Consider the following 12,348-nt stretch of genomic DNA (forward strand, 5'->3'; position numbering starts at 1 on the left):
TGACTAGTTGCTCGGCCTGCATGATGGGGTCATTGGTTCTGGACACTAGAGATTCCCCACAAGGCAGGTGGAATAGCAACTGACTTAGAGCGTGAACTTTATCTTTCCCTGTTTTTGCAGATTTCTTTGCAGGCAGGTTTCTTTTGAGATCAGCCAAAGTGAACACGTCTTGTCTGAGACGCGCTGTTTTTGAAACATAATTTCTTACCTTTGCAATGATTTGCTTCATCAAGTAACTTATGAAGAGTATCATGAGTTGCAAAACAGATATTTACAGATAACTGCATGGTGTTCAAAATCCGTAGCCTGGAGTAATGACATACTTTTCAAAAATAAAATTAGCATTTCGCAGCACTTTACATAATGAGGACAGCTTTTGTTTTGAGGGCAGTAATGATTGCTTGTAAGATACAGCAGGGATGCAGGCCATTCTGCCCACTGAGTCACGCTGACCATCGACCACCTGTTCACACTAGTTCTATGTTATTCCACTTTCGCATCCACTCCCTTCACATTAGAGGCAATTTACAGAGGCTAATTAACCTACAAAACTGCATCATCTTTGGGAGGTAGGAGACCCATATGGTCACAGGGAGAGCATGCAAATTCCACACAGATAACTCCTGAGACCAGGATTGAATAAGGGTCTCTGGTGCTGTAAAGCAACAGCTCTACCTGCTGCACCACTATACCACATTATACAGTGGCATCATATGGTGCAGTGTATTATTTAGAGTTCAGAAGTGCAAGAAATCTCACTGAAACGTGCAAAATTCTGAACCATCGGATGCACCCCCCTACTTCCTGGAACGAGCGACTATACACCAACTCTCAGGCTTAACTAGAAGCAGCCACTTACCCAGGAAGCCACTTATTGGTCTGCAGGTGATACGGAAACATAGGGCCACAGAGACATAAAACATGGAAATGGACACGTTGATCCACCTGGTCCATGCCGACCAAGATGCCCATCTAAGCTGAAGGTCTGAAGAAGGGTCCCGGCCAGAAACATCACATCTTCATTTTGTCCAGAAATGCTGCCAGGTGTTGCTCAGCATGTTGTGTCCACCTTTGATATAAATCAGCATCTGCAGTTCCTTTTTTTGGCCCATCTACGCTATTCTTATTTGCCCATCATGTAGTACCTGTCAACTTCCTCTGGCAGCTTGTTCCATATACTCACTACCTTCTATATAATAAAAGTTGCCCTCAGGTTCTCATTAAACCTTCCCCCCCTCACCTTAAACCTATGTCCTCTGATTCTTGATTCTGGGAAAGGGACTCTGTGCATTCACCCTATCTATACGATAAAGGAGACACCCAAGAGAAAATTGGTAATGTTGAACGGTGCTGTCTGAGAGAGGGCAGTAAAGGATTTTACTGGCAGCTAATATGTCAAGAAATGTATGCAGATGGAAACCAGAGGAGGAAGAAACAAAGAAAATAAATTCCGGAACAGATACAGAGTAATCTGAAATAAAAACACGTGGAAAATATCCAGCATACAGTAGCTTTTGTCTCAGCTTTTGAGTGCCTGCTGTGTAATCACTGGCATGCTCCAATTTCCATTGTTTTTCTCTTTCCGCAGATGCTGTGCCTCCTAACGGACTTACCAGGCTTTCCTGTTCTTATGTTCTCTAAATCTCTGTAAAGCGTCTTTGAGTATATGAAAAGCGCTATATAAATAAAATACATTATTATTATTATTATTATTATTTCTGGGTAGCTTTAGTGTTTTCCAGGGAATCCAGACGGGTTCGACTCTCTGGGCCACTGCATGAGTCCACTTCTACGAGTTTGTAACTCCACAGAACGTGGCGAAGGCAACTTTGCTCAAAAGACATGCAACTGGATTCTGGTTAGTGACGCTGCTGAGCTAAACTCCCCATTTCTCAATAACTAACTTAGACTGAATTTGTAATTGGTGCTCAAAGCACACGTGGAAGGCTGGAACTGTGGGCACGGAAGTCAATTTACAGGGCAGTGATTCAAATGTGAACTATCAGCAACTGTTATCAGACTGGCTGCCAACAATTCCCTTCCACCTCCTCTGCATTTCCAGATTTCACTTAAAAGCAGTTCCTTAAATGCTACCGAATTTCATCCAAAAACAATGACTTAAGTTTTAATTCAGGGTGCACTGATCAGTGACTAAAAATCTTAAACAACAGCTCACTATGTTCTCACCACCAATGGTCATGACAGCATGACTGTTATAACACATCAAATGTATTAGTGATAGATTACTGATAACTCACCAATGTAAAAATACATACACCACAGGACTATTATTTAGTAATCATGTCATTTATTGTACAGTCCCACCCCAAAAATAAAAACAGAAAATACACTGCATTTGATACATTCTTCATTTGTATTTAACTTTATAAAATATCTGTTGAAACTTGGCAGAACTAGTACTAGGTCACACGGTCCCCTTAATACAGAAACAGATGGAAAATCAGATACCTATATCAGTTGAACCTGGGAGTGGATAAAAATCTCCCTTGTTCCAACAATTCTGCTTTCACCGTGCTAAAGAGCATCACAATTAAATGTGATTCACAGTAAAGCACCTTATGAAATAGGGCAGGCACATACATTATAACACAACTTTCATTGTATTTTGTCACCAAATATACTTTTACACAGAACTTTCAGCAACTGGGCAGACTTTTAAGCACTCACAAATTCAATACAGCAGTATCCACTCTCTGAAAGTTTTCATGTTTAATATTTGATAATAAGATACATATTAGCTCCTCTTCAATAGTTTTGTTTATTATCCACACTTATTTTAAACTTTAACTGACTGAAATAAGCTTGCGTTGTTAGAACAGAATCAAAGAGGGTCTTACGAGTGAGGCAACAAATATGAGGGGTCGAGGGAGGGGTGGGGGGGCAGATGCCTGACTCCTGCTAATATGTTCTCATGTTGTTATCACCCTGCCATACATTCAAGAATGTAAAATAATGTCTGCATTCTTAAAATAACATTATTTTGAGCAATAATTTTAGCAAAATCAAATAGAGCATTTGTCAATTAACATTGACTACTGCCTGATGTCAATTACATGGATCAAGATGTTGAAACAAAGCAAAATTTTATAGGAGATAAATGGGTTTCTCAATTCTGAGATCACAACATGCTTCTCTACATCCCTGATGCATCCCAAACATAGTTAAGCATTGTAATTTAAAAAAATGTTAAACTTAAGCAAGATGGAGTGACATGAATGGTTCTGATCACTGTGGCTCCAAATGTACACAGCCTTATCCTACTTCAACTGTTCTACAACAGGCACCAAATAAAATATCAGCAACTTTGACTATTCTGACCTTTCGAGGGCTGGTTTACACGGCAGAAAGTGATTTACATAACAAAGCCAGTGATGGGGAGGCATGGGGACTGGAAGACATATATCCATCAATTAAAATCTCTAACTTCACTCTCCGATTACTTTTCCTTTTCTACACCAAGGTTTCCATGTAAGACATATGGTCAAAGGGTATTCCATTTTAAAAAGAGTGTATGAGGCCAGAAAGTCATTGGCTTCCTTGCTGGTATGAGCTGGCTGCACTGTAACTAGATTACAGTCACAGCAGATTAGAAGCAGTTCACATCAGTTTAATCAGCTCTGAGAAAATAGTCACTGACGTGATAGAAACAGCAAGGTGCAGTGATGGTGCGCTGCTCGAACGTGTTTGGGTCAATAATTCAGAGCTGTTGCCAATCAAAGATGATTTGGTTTGCATCTTGATTCCTTGTGATCTCTTCGAGAATGCGGTGCTGAAGCCACAGTTGCTGGAGCTTCTTGTATCGCTCGGTGCACAGATGCAGTGGATTGCCTCTCCTTTAAGAAAAAGTATCCAAATTCGTTAAATCTCTGGAAATAGTAACTGTACAAGACTTCATTTTCTCAAGTTTTCAGGTGAAAGATGTTATTATTGCAAGGTGATAATCTGCATGAATACAAGGAGATTGCAGTTGCAGAAATAGAAAACAAAATGACAGAGATAAAAATACGATACAGAACTACTAATGGATCTGGTTCGTAGCTGGAAGATAATATTTTCCTCTAGAAATATTAGGTGATCAGACTGGAAGAACAAGAGCTTGGAGCACATTGTACATCCCACAGAATAACAGCCTCCCACTGTAAGGTGATCGACCGCTTTCTCAGCTAATGTGTGGTTTGGTTTGGCATGCCAACAGTATTTCCTGCCCTCCCTTGACTTACAGGAGAAATGACAGGCAAATCGACTGCAACTTCTGGCAATTGCTTTGGCACTAAACCTAATAATCACACAGCCATTTTGACTTACAAGGTACTTGAACCCTGAAGGAATGTCACAGAATATTCATCAAACAAGGTAAAATCATGTGGAAACACATGAGATAGTTTTAAAAGTAAGATCTTAAGTAGAGGAGGAAAGAGAGCTGAAGAGATTTTAGGAGAATTAACAGCTTAGGGCTTTGCAATGACAGCCTTCAAAGCAGCAGTTATGGTCAGGCTGCTGAGAAAGTTAGAACTGAAGGAGCAATGATGCTCTGGAGGGACAGTGGAATAAATGAGACCACAGCATTAGGGAGTGAATGGACCACGAAGGTGAGGTGGTATCATTTGAAAATACCTGTGGGACATTAATTTAGATCAGCAAGTTCAGGATGGGTGAAATGGATGATGTGTGTTAGAAAGTGGACACTAGTTTCCTGGACAACACCAAATTTAAGAATAATAAAGGCGGGGAGGCTACTCAGGAGTGTACTGGAAGATTCAGTTGGCAAAGGAGACAGCGAGTCATGAAGACATTGGTTCCACAAAGTCTTCAACCAGCCTGACAGGACTTTTGCAATCCAAGAATGAAACAAATGTAACCCTTCAAAATGCTGGTGTTGCCTAATTATCAACTGAAACAAGTTGACTGGACAGTCAACAATTGTTTTGATGAAACTGATAACAGCAGATGAACTGATGCAAGCAATTTTACAAGGAGTGGAAAATGGTGACCCTGGTGAGGGAATGAAAACGAGGTCTAAGCCTCAGATGGTCAAGAATGACAAGTGCAATATTATTCAGTTTCAGACAGTGTCAGAGGGAAGGATGGATCCAGGAGTTATAAGGCGATGCTTGTGAGACTGTCCATAGTCAATGCCTTCATTCCAAACATTTAGCTATAGGAAGTTTCTGCTCATTCATGACTGGACGTGCGCCGGACAGCTTAAAGGGAGAGATGCAGAATCTATAGCAGGATGCTGTTTAGCCCATGCTCCTGCTGGCTGAAGAAAGGCTACCAAATCAAATAACTCTTTCCAGCTCTCCATCCTTGGCCCTGTTACTGCTCTCCAAGTCCTCATCAAAACAATATCTGCCTCAACCACTGAGCTTGGCCAATCTTGCCTGCCAAGCTCCCTGCCCTGGGTTACAGCACTGGAGGGCAAAGGTTGGCATGGTTACAGTAACAAAGTAGGACTAAGTGTGACTTGGGTAGCTTGGAATCATTTACACCAGACTCCTGAAACAGACACACTGTTCCAAACTCTATCACGGAAAAAGATTACAAGAAAATAGAAGTAGGCCATTGGGCCCCTCAAGCCTGCCCGTCATTCAATATGACTATGGCTGAGCTATGCCTGCCTCAACTCCTCTCTGCTAGATCCCCATAACCCTCATTTATCTATATCCACCTAAAATGTTTGTGATGATCTGGCTTCCAACATACGTAGGGGCAAAACATTCTAGAGAATCACCACGCTGAGAGAAGAAATTTCAACACACCTCTGTTTTAAATGATCCACCTCTTATCTTATAACTATATTTGTAACCCTTCCATGAGTGAGAACATTGCAATATCTTTCTTGTGAAACCTTCCAAGAATTTTGTATTTGAATGGGGTCATCCTTTGTTTTTTCTAAACTTCAAGGAATACAGACCCGCACCATTCTGCCTCTCGATACGACAACCCCAGGCATGGGCCTGGTGAATCTGCTTTGGAAATCTCCAATGCTAATGTACCTTTTCTTAAGTAAAGAGTCCAAAACTATGCACAGTTTAACAGGCACAAAAAACTGGGGGAACTCAGCAGACAAGGCAGCAACTGTGGAGGCAAAGGTCTGGTCAAAGTTTTGGGTTGAAACCCTGCATCAGGCCAGAGAGTGGAAGAAAGATAGCCCTCTAGATAAAGAAATGGAAGTCATAGTCATTTTTGAGTCATAACAATAGGGAAATAAATTCTTTGGCCAACTGACCAAGATGCTCCAACTAAGTTTGTCCCATGTGCTCGCGTTTGTTCCATATTTTGCTAAACTTTTCCGATCCAAGGACCTGTCTTAGTGTCTTTTCAATGCTATAGTAGTATCTGTCTCAACTATTTCTTCAGGCAGCTCGTTCCATATACCGGCCACCCTCTTAGTGAGAAATTTGCCCCTTAGGCTCCTATTGAATCTTGTCCCACTTATCTTAAGCCTTTGTCTGCTGGTTCTTGATTCCTCTTCCATGGGTAAAAGCCCATGTGCATTCACCCCATCTATTCCCCTCATTATTTTATATGCCTCTATAAGATCACAAGGTAGGAGGGGTGAAATGAGAAGAGAGCTTCAACAGACGCTGCTTGACCCGCTGGGGTCCTCCAGCAGTTTGTTTTTTGCTCCAGATTCCAGCATCAGCAGTCTGTGTCTCCACAGCACTCCAGGCATGGCCTCACCAAGTTCCCGTACAACTGTAATAAAACCTCCTTATTCTTAATCTCCAACAGTTTTGCAATAAAAGACTTCATGCCATTTGCCTTGTTAAATCTGCCAGCTAACTTTGTGTGATTCATTCATGAGAACACCTGCTTCCTCTGAACTTCACTCATTTGCAGTCTCTCTCCATTTACCTAATTGCCATCCTCTTTCCGAAGTGCATGACCTCAATCTTCTCTACATTGAACTCTATTTGTCAAGTTTTTGAACAATCTCCCAATCCATTTATATCCTGTTGTATAGACACATGTCCTTAATATACATGCCCTTCCATTATTTTTGTATACTCAGCACACTTGGAAACTGTACGTTTTGTTCCCTTCTCCAGGTCATTAATAGAAATTGTAAACCATTAAAGGTCCAGAACCAATCCCTGAGATACTGCACAAGTTACCTCCCTCTAGTTTGAAAAGGACCCATTTATACCAACTTTTTGTTTTCTATATGACCTTTCCAATACCATGGGCTATTAATTTCAGCTCCAGGTAGATGGAGGAAAAGTGAATAAGTGAAGTCGATGCATCAAATCGTTAGCTATTAATAGTAATCTCTCCGGTCGCACCATCCCTACGTCAATTCCAATGAACTATAACATCCATTGATAACTTTTACAGAATCCACTTACTCTGCAGTATCCATATAGTCCCTGATAGCAGAGATTTGGAAAATGTCATTCAGCTCGCTTGGAAAGATATCAACTGGCTGTCCAAACAATTCAATGTTAGCAAATACATTCCTTTGAAATAATCATACCTGAGCAACTGGTCGGTCTCTCCATAATCGTCCAGGTATGGAGCGGGTATGAAACATCCTCTGTTCTTTCCTGCCAGCAGCAACACCTGACACTCCCGTATCCTGGTGGGTGGAAAGGTAACAAATATTCTGATATCCTACTGCCTGAAGATGTTGTCAGAAGTGAACTCTCCAATTTGCTTGTAATGTCGCAATAGGTAAAGTAACTTCCACTTTATCATTTCTTTGCATTATATAGCTTTAATTTGATTTGATAGCTTGGATTCCATACTCATCTATTACACTTAGGGAAGAGTGTATGGTAAAGTCCAGGTTTGAGCGATTAAAAGAATGGTCCCTACAATGCTGGAGTTTGGATTCTGTAGGCCCTGATTGATCACTAATCCCTCATATCCTTGGTCTGTGGTCAGTGTGTGGGCCTAACTGCAAATATAAGTAGGCTACTGCAACACTTGCAAGCCAAACCTGTTCAGTATGGGTCAATAGATTCTAACAAGTGGGAGCCGTAGATGACCCATCAGTGGCCAAACAGATTTAGCTGTAACATTGCAACCATCATCCCAGCCATGACTGGTTCCTGAGCCTTGAACCTGCAGAGCTCTTTGTCTCTCTGGCACATTGGCTATCAACTTCCTCAACTGGATGGAATGAAAGACACATCCTCAGTGATGAATGCAGTGTATGAGCTATCATCAATTAAACTAACCAAATCAAAAAAGATGAGAAAAATAGTGTTTTCATGAAGCAGTGATCAATGCCACTTTCAAAGGGTAAATGAATAAATACATGCAACGGGAAATCTATAGACCAACGGAACAATTTTTTAGCGACCGGCACAGCATACAAACTCTTTGTGTAGTACAGATCATGATACCTCTGTGCCATTAATTAAACACAAATCAGTTTGCATAACAAGATACCTGAGGAACATTCCCAAACCGGACCCACAGTTAATAGCATGAACTGCGCATGCTCCAAACTCTTCTCCATTCACTTCTTCCCTGCAGCACTGACTCTGCGAACACAGCATGGCTCCACAGAACATGCAGAGGGCAAAATTCTTGGGCTCATCATCAGATGATCTGGGGCAACTGGTGAAAGAGCAGAAATTAGTTCCAGGTTATAGCACTTAAATCTTGCACATACACTGAATCCTCTCACCTCTACACATCCCCTTTAGCAAAGAAGGCCATGATTCAAAAGTCACCGATTTAACATAATTGGCAAAAGGACTCGGGAAAAGTGCTTTTTTTAATATTGTGAGTAGTTTTGATCTGGAAAGTTTAATAATGTTGTAGAAGCAGGTTTAAAAGCAATCCTCAAAAGATAATAGATGAAAATATGGCCTAAACCATAAAGCAGATTTTTTTAAAGTAGAAAATGAGCAGAGTCATAACCAGAGAACGTTCTCCTGAAGAGCCAGATTGATGCTTTGAACCAAATGATCTCTTTTGGCCCTGTGATTATCAGGTTCCTTTGCAGGATCAGATCAGAACAACCACCTTATCACTCAAGTAGCAGAGTGGTTTCAGTGCACAATCCGCCTGAAGGAGATGCTCAACCCAGAAACCCAGATCTTCTCCAATGATATTGGACAATGATATTGCTGGAATTCTTTGAAGAAGTAAATAGCAGGACAGACAAAGGAGAGTCAGATGATGTTGTTTACTTAGATTTTCGGAAAGCCTTTGATAAGGTGCCACACGTTAGGCTACTTATGAGGATGAAAGCCCACAGTATCAAAGGGCAGATATTAGCATGGATAGTCATTTGGCTGGATGGCAGACAAAGAGGGGGCTTTTTCTGGTTGGCTGCCATTGACTAGTGGATTTCCGCAAGGGTCGGTGCTGGGACCGTTACTCTTCACGTTGTATATTAATGATTTGGATGAGGGGATTGAAGGCTTTGTGGCATACGGATGATACGAAAATAGGTGGAGGGGCAGGTAGGGTAGAGAAAGCAGGGGACTCTGCAGAAGGACTTGGACAGGTTGGGAGAGTGGGCAGAGAAGTGGCAGATGGAATATTGTGTAGCAAAGAGTGGAATCATGCATTTTGGCAGTAGAAATAAAGGCGTAGACTATTTTCTAAATGGGGTGAGAACCCAGAAATCTGAGGTGCAAGTGGACTTGGGAGTGCTGGTACAGGATTCCCAAAAAGTTAATCTGCAAGTCGAATCAGTAGTAAAGAAAGCAAACTCAATGCTAGCATTTATTTCAAGAGGGCTTTTATACAAAAACAGGGATGTAATGCTGAGGCTCTATAAGGTGCTGGTAAGGCTGCATTTGGAGTATTGTGAGCAATTTTGGGCACCATATCTGAGATGTGCTGGCTCTGGAGAGGGTCCAAAGGTGGTTTACAAGAATGATCCCAGGAATGAGTAGGTTAACCTATGATGAGTGTTTGTCAGCACTGGGCCTGTACTCGCTGGATTTTAGAAAATGAGGGGGGGGCCTGATTGAAACAAACAGAATAGTGAAAGGCTTGGATAGAGTGGATGTGGAGAGGATGTTTCCACTCATGGGAGAGTCTAGGACTAGAGGTCATAGCCTCAGAATTAAAGGACATTCTTTTAGGAAGGAGATGAGGAGAAATGTATTTAGTTAGAGGGTGGTGAATCAGTGGAATTCTTTGCCACAGAACGCTGTGGAGGCTAAGTTTGTACATATTTTGAAGGCAGCGATAGATAGATTCTTGATGAGTACAGGTGTCAGAGGTTGAATGGTGGAATAGACTTGGTGGGCTGAGTGACCTAATTCTACTCCTATTCCTTATGACAGGCCAATGTCTGCACTTCATACTTCTGGTTACAGACCTCGTTTGAGGTAAAGATGCAGACAGGTTAACAACACCAATTTCAGAACTCAAAACACACATAATGGAATCAAAGGTGGCAGTCTGATCCAGGTCCATTATTAGATATGTTCTGCTCCTGTTTTGCATTTTACTGCTCTTAGAAGCACAGACACCAGTGGCTCTGGTCTCCCTCAGCCTATATTATAGCTCAGTGTCCAGACAAAGAGTTGCAATATAGTAAGTCATTGAATCTAATAATTTCCAAATATCAGTTCAAGAGTGGTCCTGCAGAGGACCACTCTGCCAATTTTGAAAGTGCATTCATTCTTGGGAAGTAGAACGTTGTACATTCCATTCCATTTACACTTACACACACTTACTTCCAGGACTATTAAAGTACACAATAAGGCAATACTCAAAGGAAATGTTCCACAATGAACTCACCTATGCTGACAACCTTGGTTCAAAAGAGAACTGTAGTCTTCAGGGAGATCTATTAATTGATTTCGTTCTCTCGGATAGCTTCAAGAAACAATTTATTGTTAAGGAGCATTAAAAGACAATGTTTGAAAGATATAATTTTAAATGCATTGAAATAGCTTCAATAAGCATTCTATACAACTGCCATCATTCATCTTTTGGAGAAAGTGAAACATACCAAACAAGATCTCATTCTACTTTCTCATTGGTCTCTCAAACTCTTCAATATGAGTGGATGGAAAAACAGTAGGAGATGCATTTGCATTTTTGTTCAATCCTAAGATGTTTGAGATTCATAAAGCTACTCAGCACAGAAATGGGCCCATGGTCCAACTTGACCATTCCAAGATGCCTATCTATTCTAATCCAACATTCCTACATTTGATTCATATCCTTCTACACCGTACCTATCCATGTACCTGTCCAAATGTATTTTAACATTGTGACTAATGCTCCTACCATCTCCTCTGACAGCACGTTCCTTATACCCACCACTCTGAAAAATTTGCCCCTCAGATTCCATTTAAATCTTTTTGGTCATTTAATCTATGCCGGCCACATAGAAGAAACGTCCACGTCGTGGGGCTGGAAAATGGAAGTGTCCTGAGCTAATTCTGCTACCACCATCATCTATTGTACAAGTGATGGCTCCCACTGAATGTCGCCGGAAGCTTGCACCCTTTTCAGGACGGAAGATGACAATGATGTAACATTTGAAACATAGAAGATGGACACGAAAGAAGATTTAATTTATGCCTACTAGTTTCAGACTCATCAACGCTGGCAAAGTAACAGTGACCATTCTCCTCATTTACGCCCCTCATAATTTTATAAACCTCAATAAGGTAACCCCTCAGCCTCCCTCATTCCCAGGATGAAGTCCCAGCTGTCCAAATCTCTCTTTATAACGCAAAACCTTCTAATCCCAGCAACATTCCTGTGAATCTTTTCGGCACCCTCTCGAGCTTAATCAGGTGCTTCCCACAGCACAGTGATCAGAACTGCAGACTATTCCAAATATGGTTGAAACAATGATTTGCATTGGACTTTATTTGTACGTCGTTTGTAACATGATATACCACCTCCTATATTCAATGCCCGATGAAGGCAAGCTTTCCATAAACTATCTCCACTGCTCTGTCTACCTGTGCTGTCACTTTCAGGTTAATTGAGTATGAATAAATTTGAGCTCATGTTTAATTCACTTTCTGAGAATCCAAAACGGTAGCAACATTCTTTCCTTTCCATCTCAAATTATTTAAGAAGCCCACTGGATTGAAGGTTACAGAACAGAATAAAAAGTGGTCCATCTTTTGAGGCTGTTCCACCATTCAGGAGGATTCATCCAAATTCAGTCCTGCATTCCTGCTCTCTCTCCTGGAACAATATTGAACATATCTTTTAATATGTTCAATGATTTCATCTCACTTTCTGTGATAGAGAATTCCACAGGTTTGTTGTTTTCTGGGACAACTTGTCCCCTATCCTTACACTGCCATCCCTGGAACTGGACTATAAGGTCACACACTGGGAACAACCAGAACTGGCTTGCACAAACAACTCCAACTGCTCATC

At 41.2% G+C, this 12,348-nt stretch overlaps 1 protein-coding gene across 1 annotated transcript in view; it reads right to left on the minus strand.

The window, feature by feature from the left end:
* Positions 1 to 2,308: 2,308 nt before the first annotated feature.
* Positions 2,309 to 12,348, minus strand: part of ubr1 (ubiquitin protein ligase E3 component n-recognin 1) — a 155,467-nt gene continuing 145,427 nt past the window's right edge. Inside the window, exons 44-47 of the mRNA XM_078406202.1 lie at positions 10,738 to 10,815; positions 8,419 to 8,589; positions 7,499 to 7,600; positions 2,309 to 3,854 (exon numbers count right to left, since the gene is read on the minus strand). Coding sequence (XP_078262328.1) covers positions 3,719 to 3,854; positions 7,499 to 7,600; positions 8,419 to 8,589; positions 10,738 to 10,815 — 487 coding nt within the window. The 3' untranslated portion in view covers positions 2,309 to 3,718. The remainder of the gene's footprint in view (positions 3,855 to 7,498; positions 7,601 to 8,418; positions 8,590 to 10,737; positions 10,816 to 12,348) is intronic.

The sequence above is a fragment of the Rhinoraja longicauda genome, chromosome 10 (assembly GCF_053455715.1).
Source record: "Rhinoraja longicauda isolate Sanriku21f chromosome 10, sRhiLon1.1, whole genome shotgun sequence".
Lineage (NCBI taxonomy): Eukaryota > Metazoa > Chordata > Chondrichthyes > Rajiformes > Arhynchobatidae > Rhinoraja > Rhinoraja longicauda.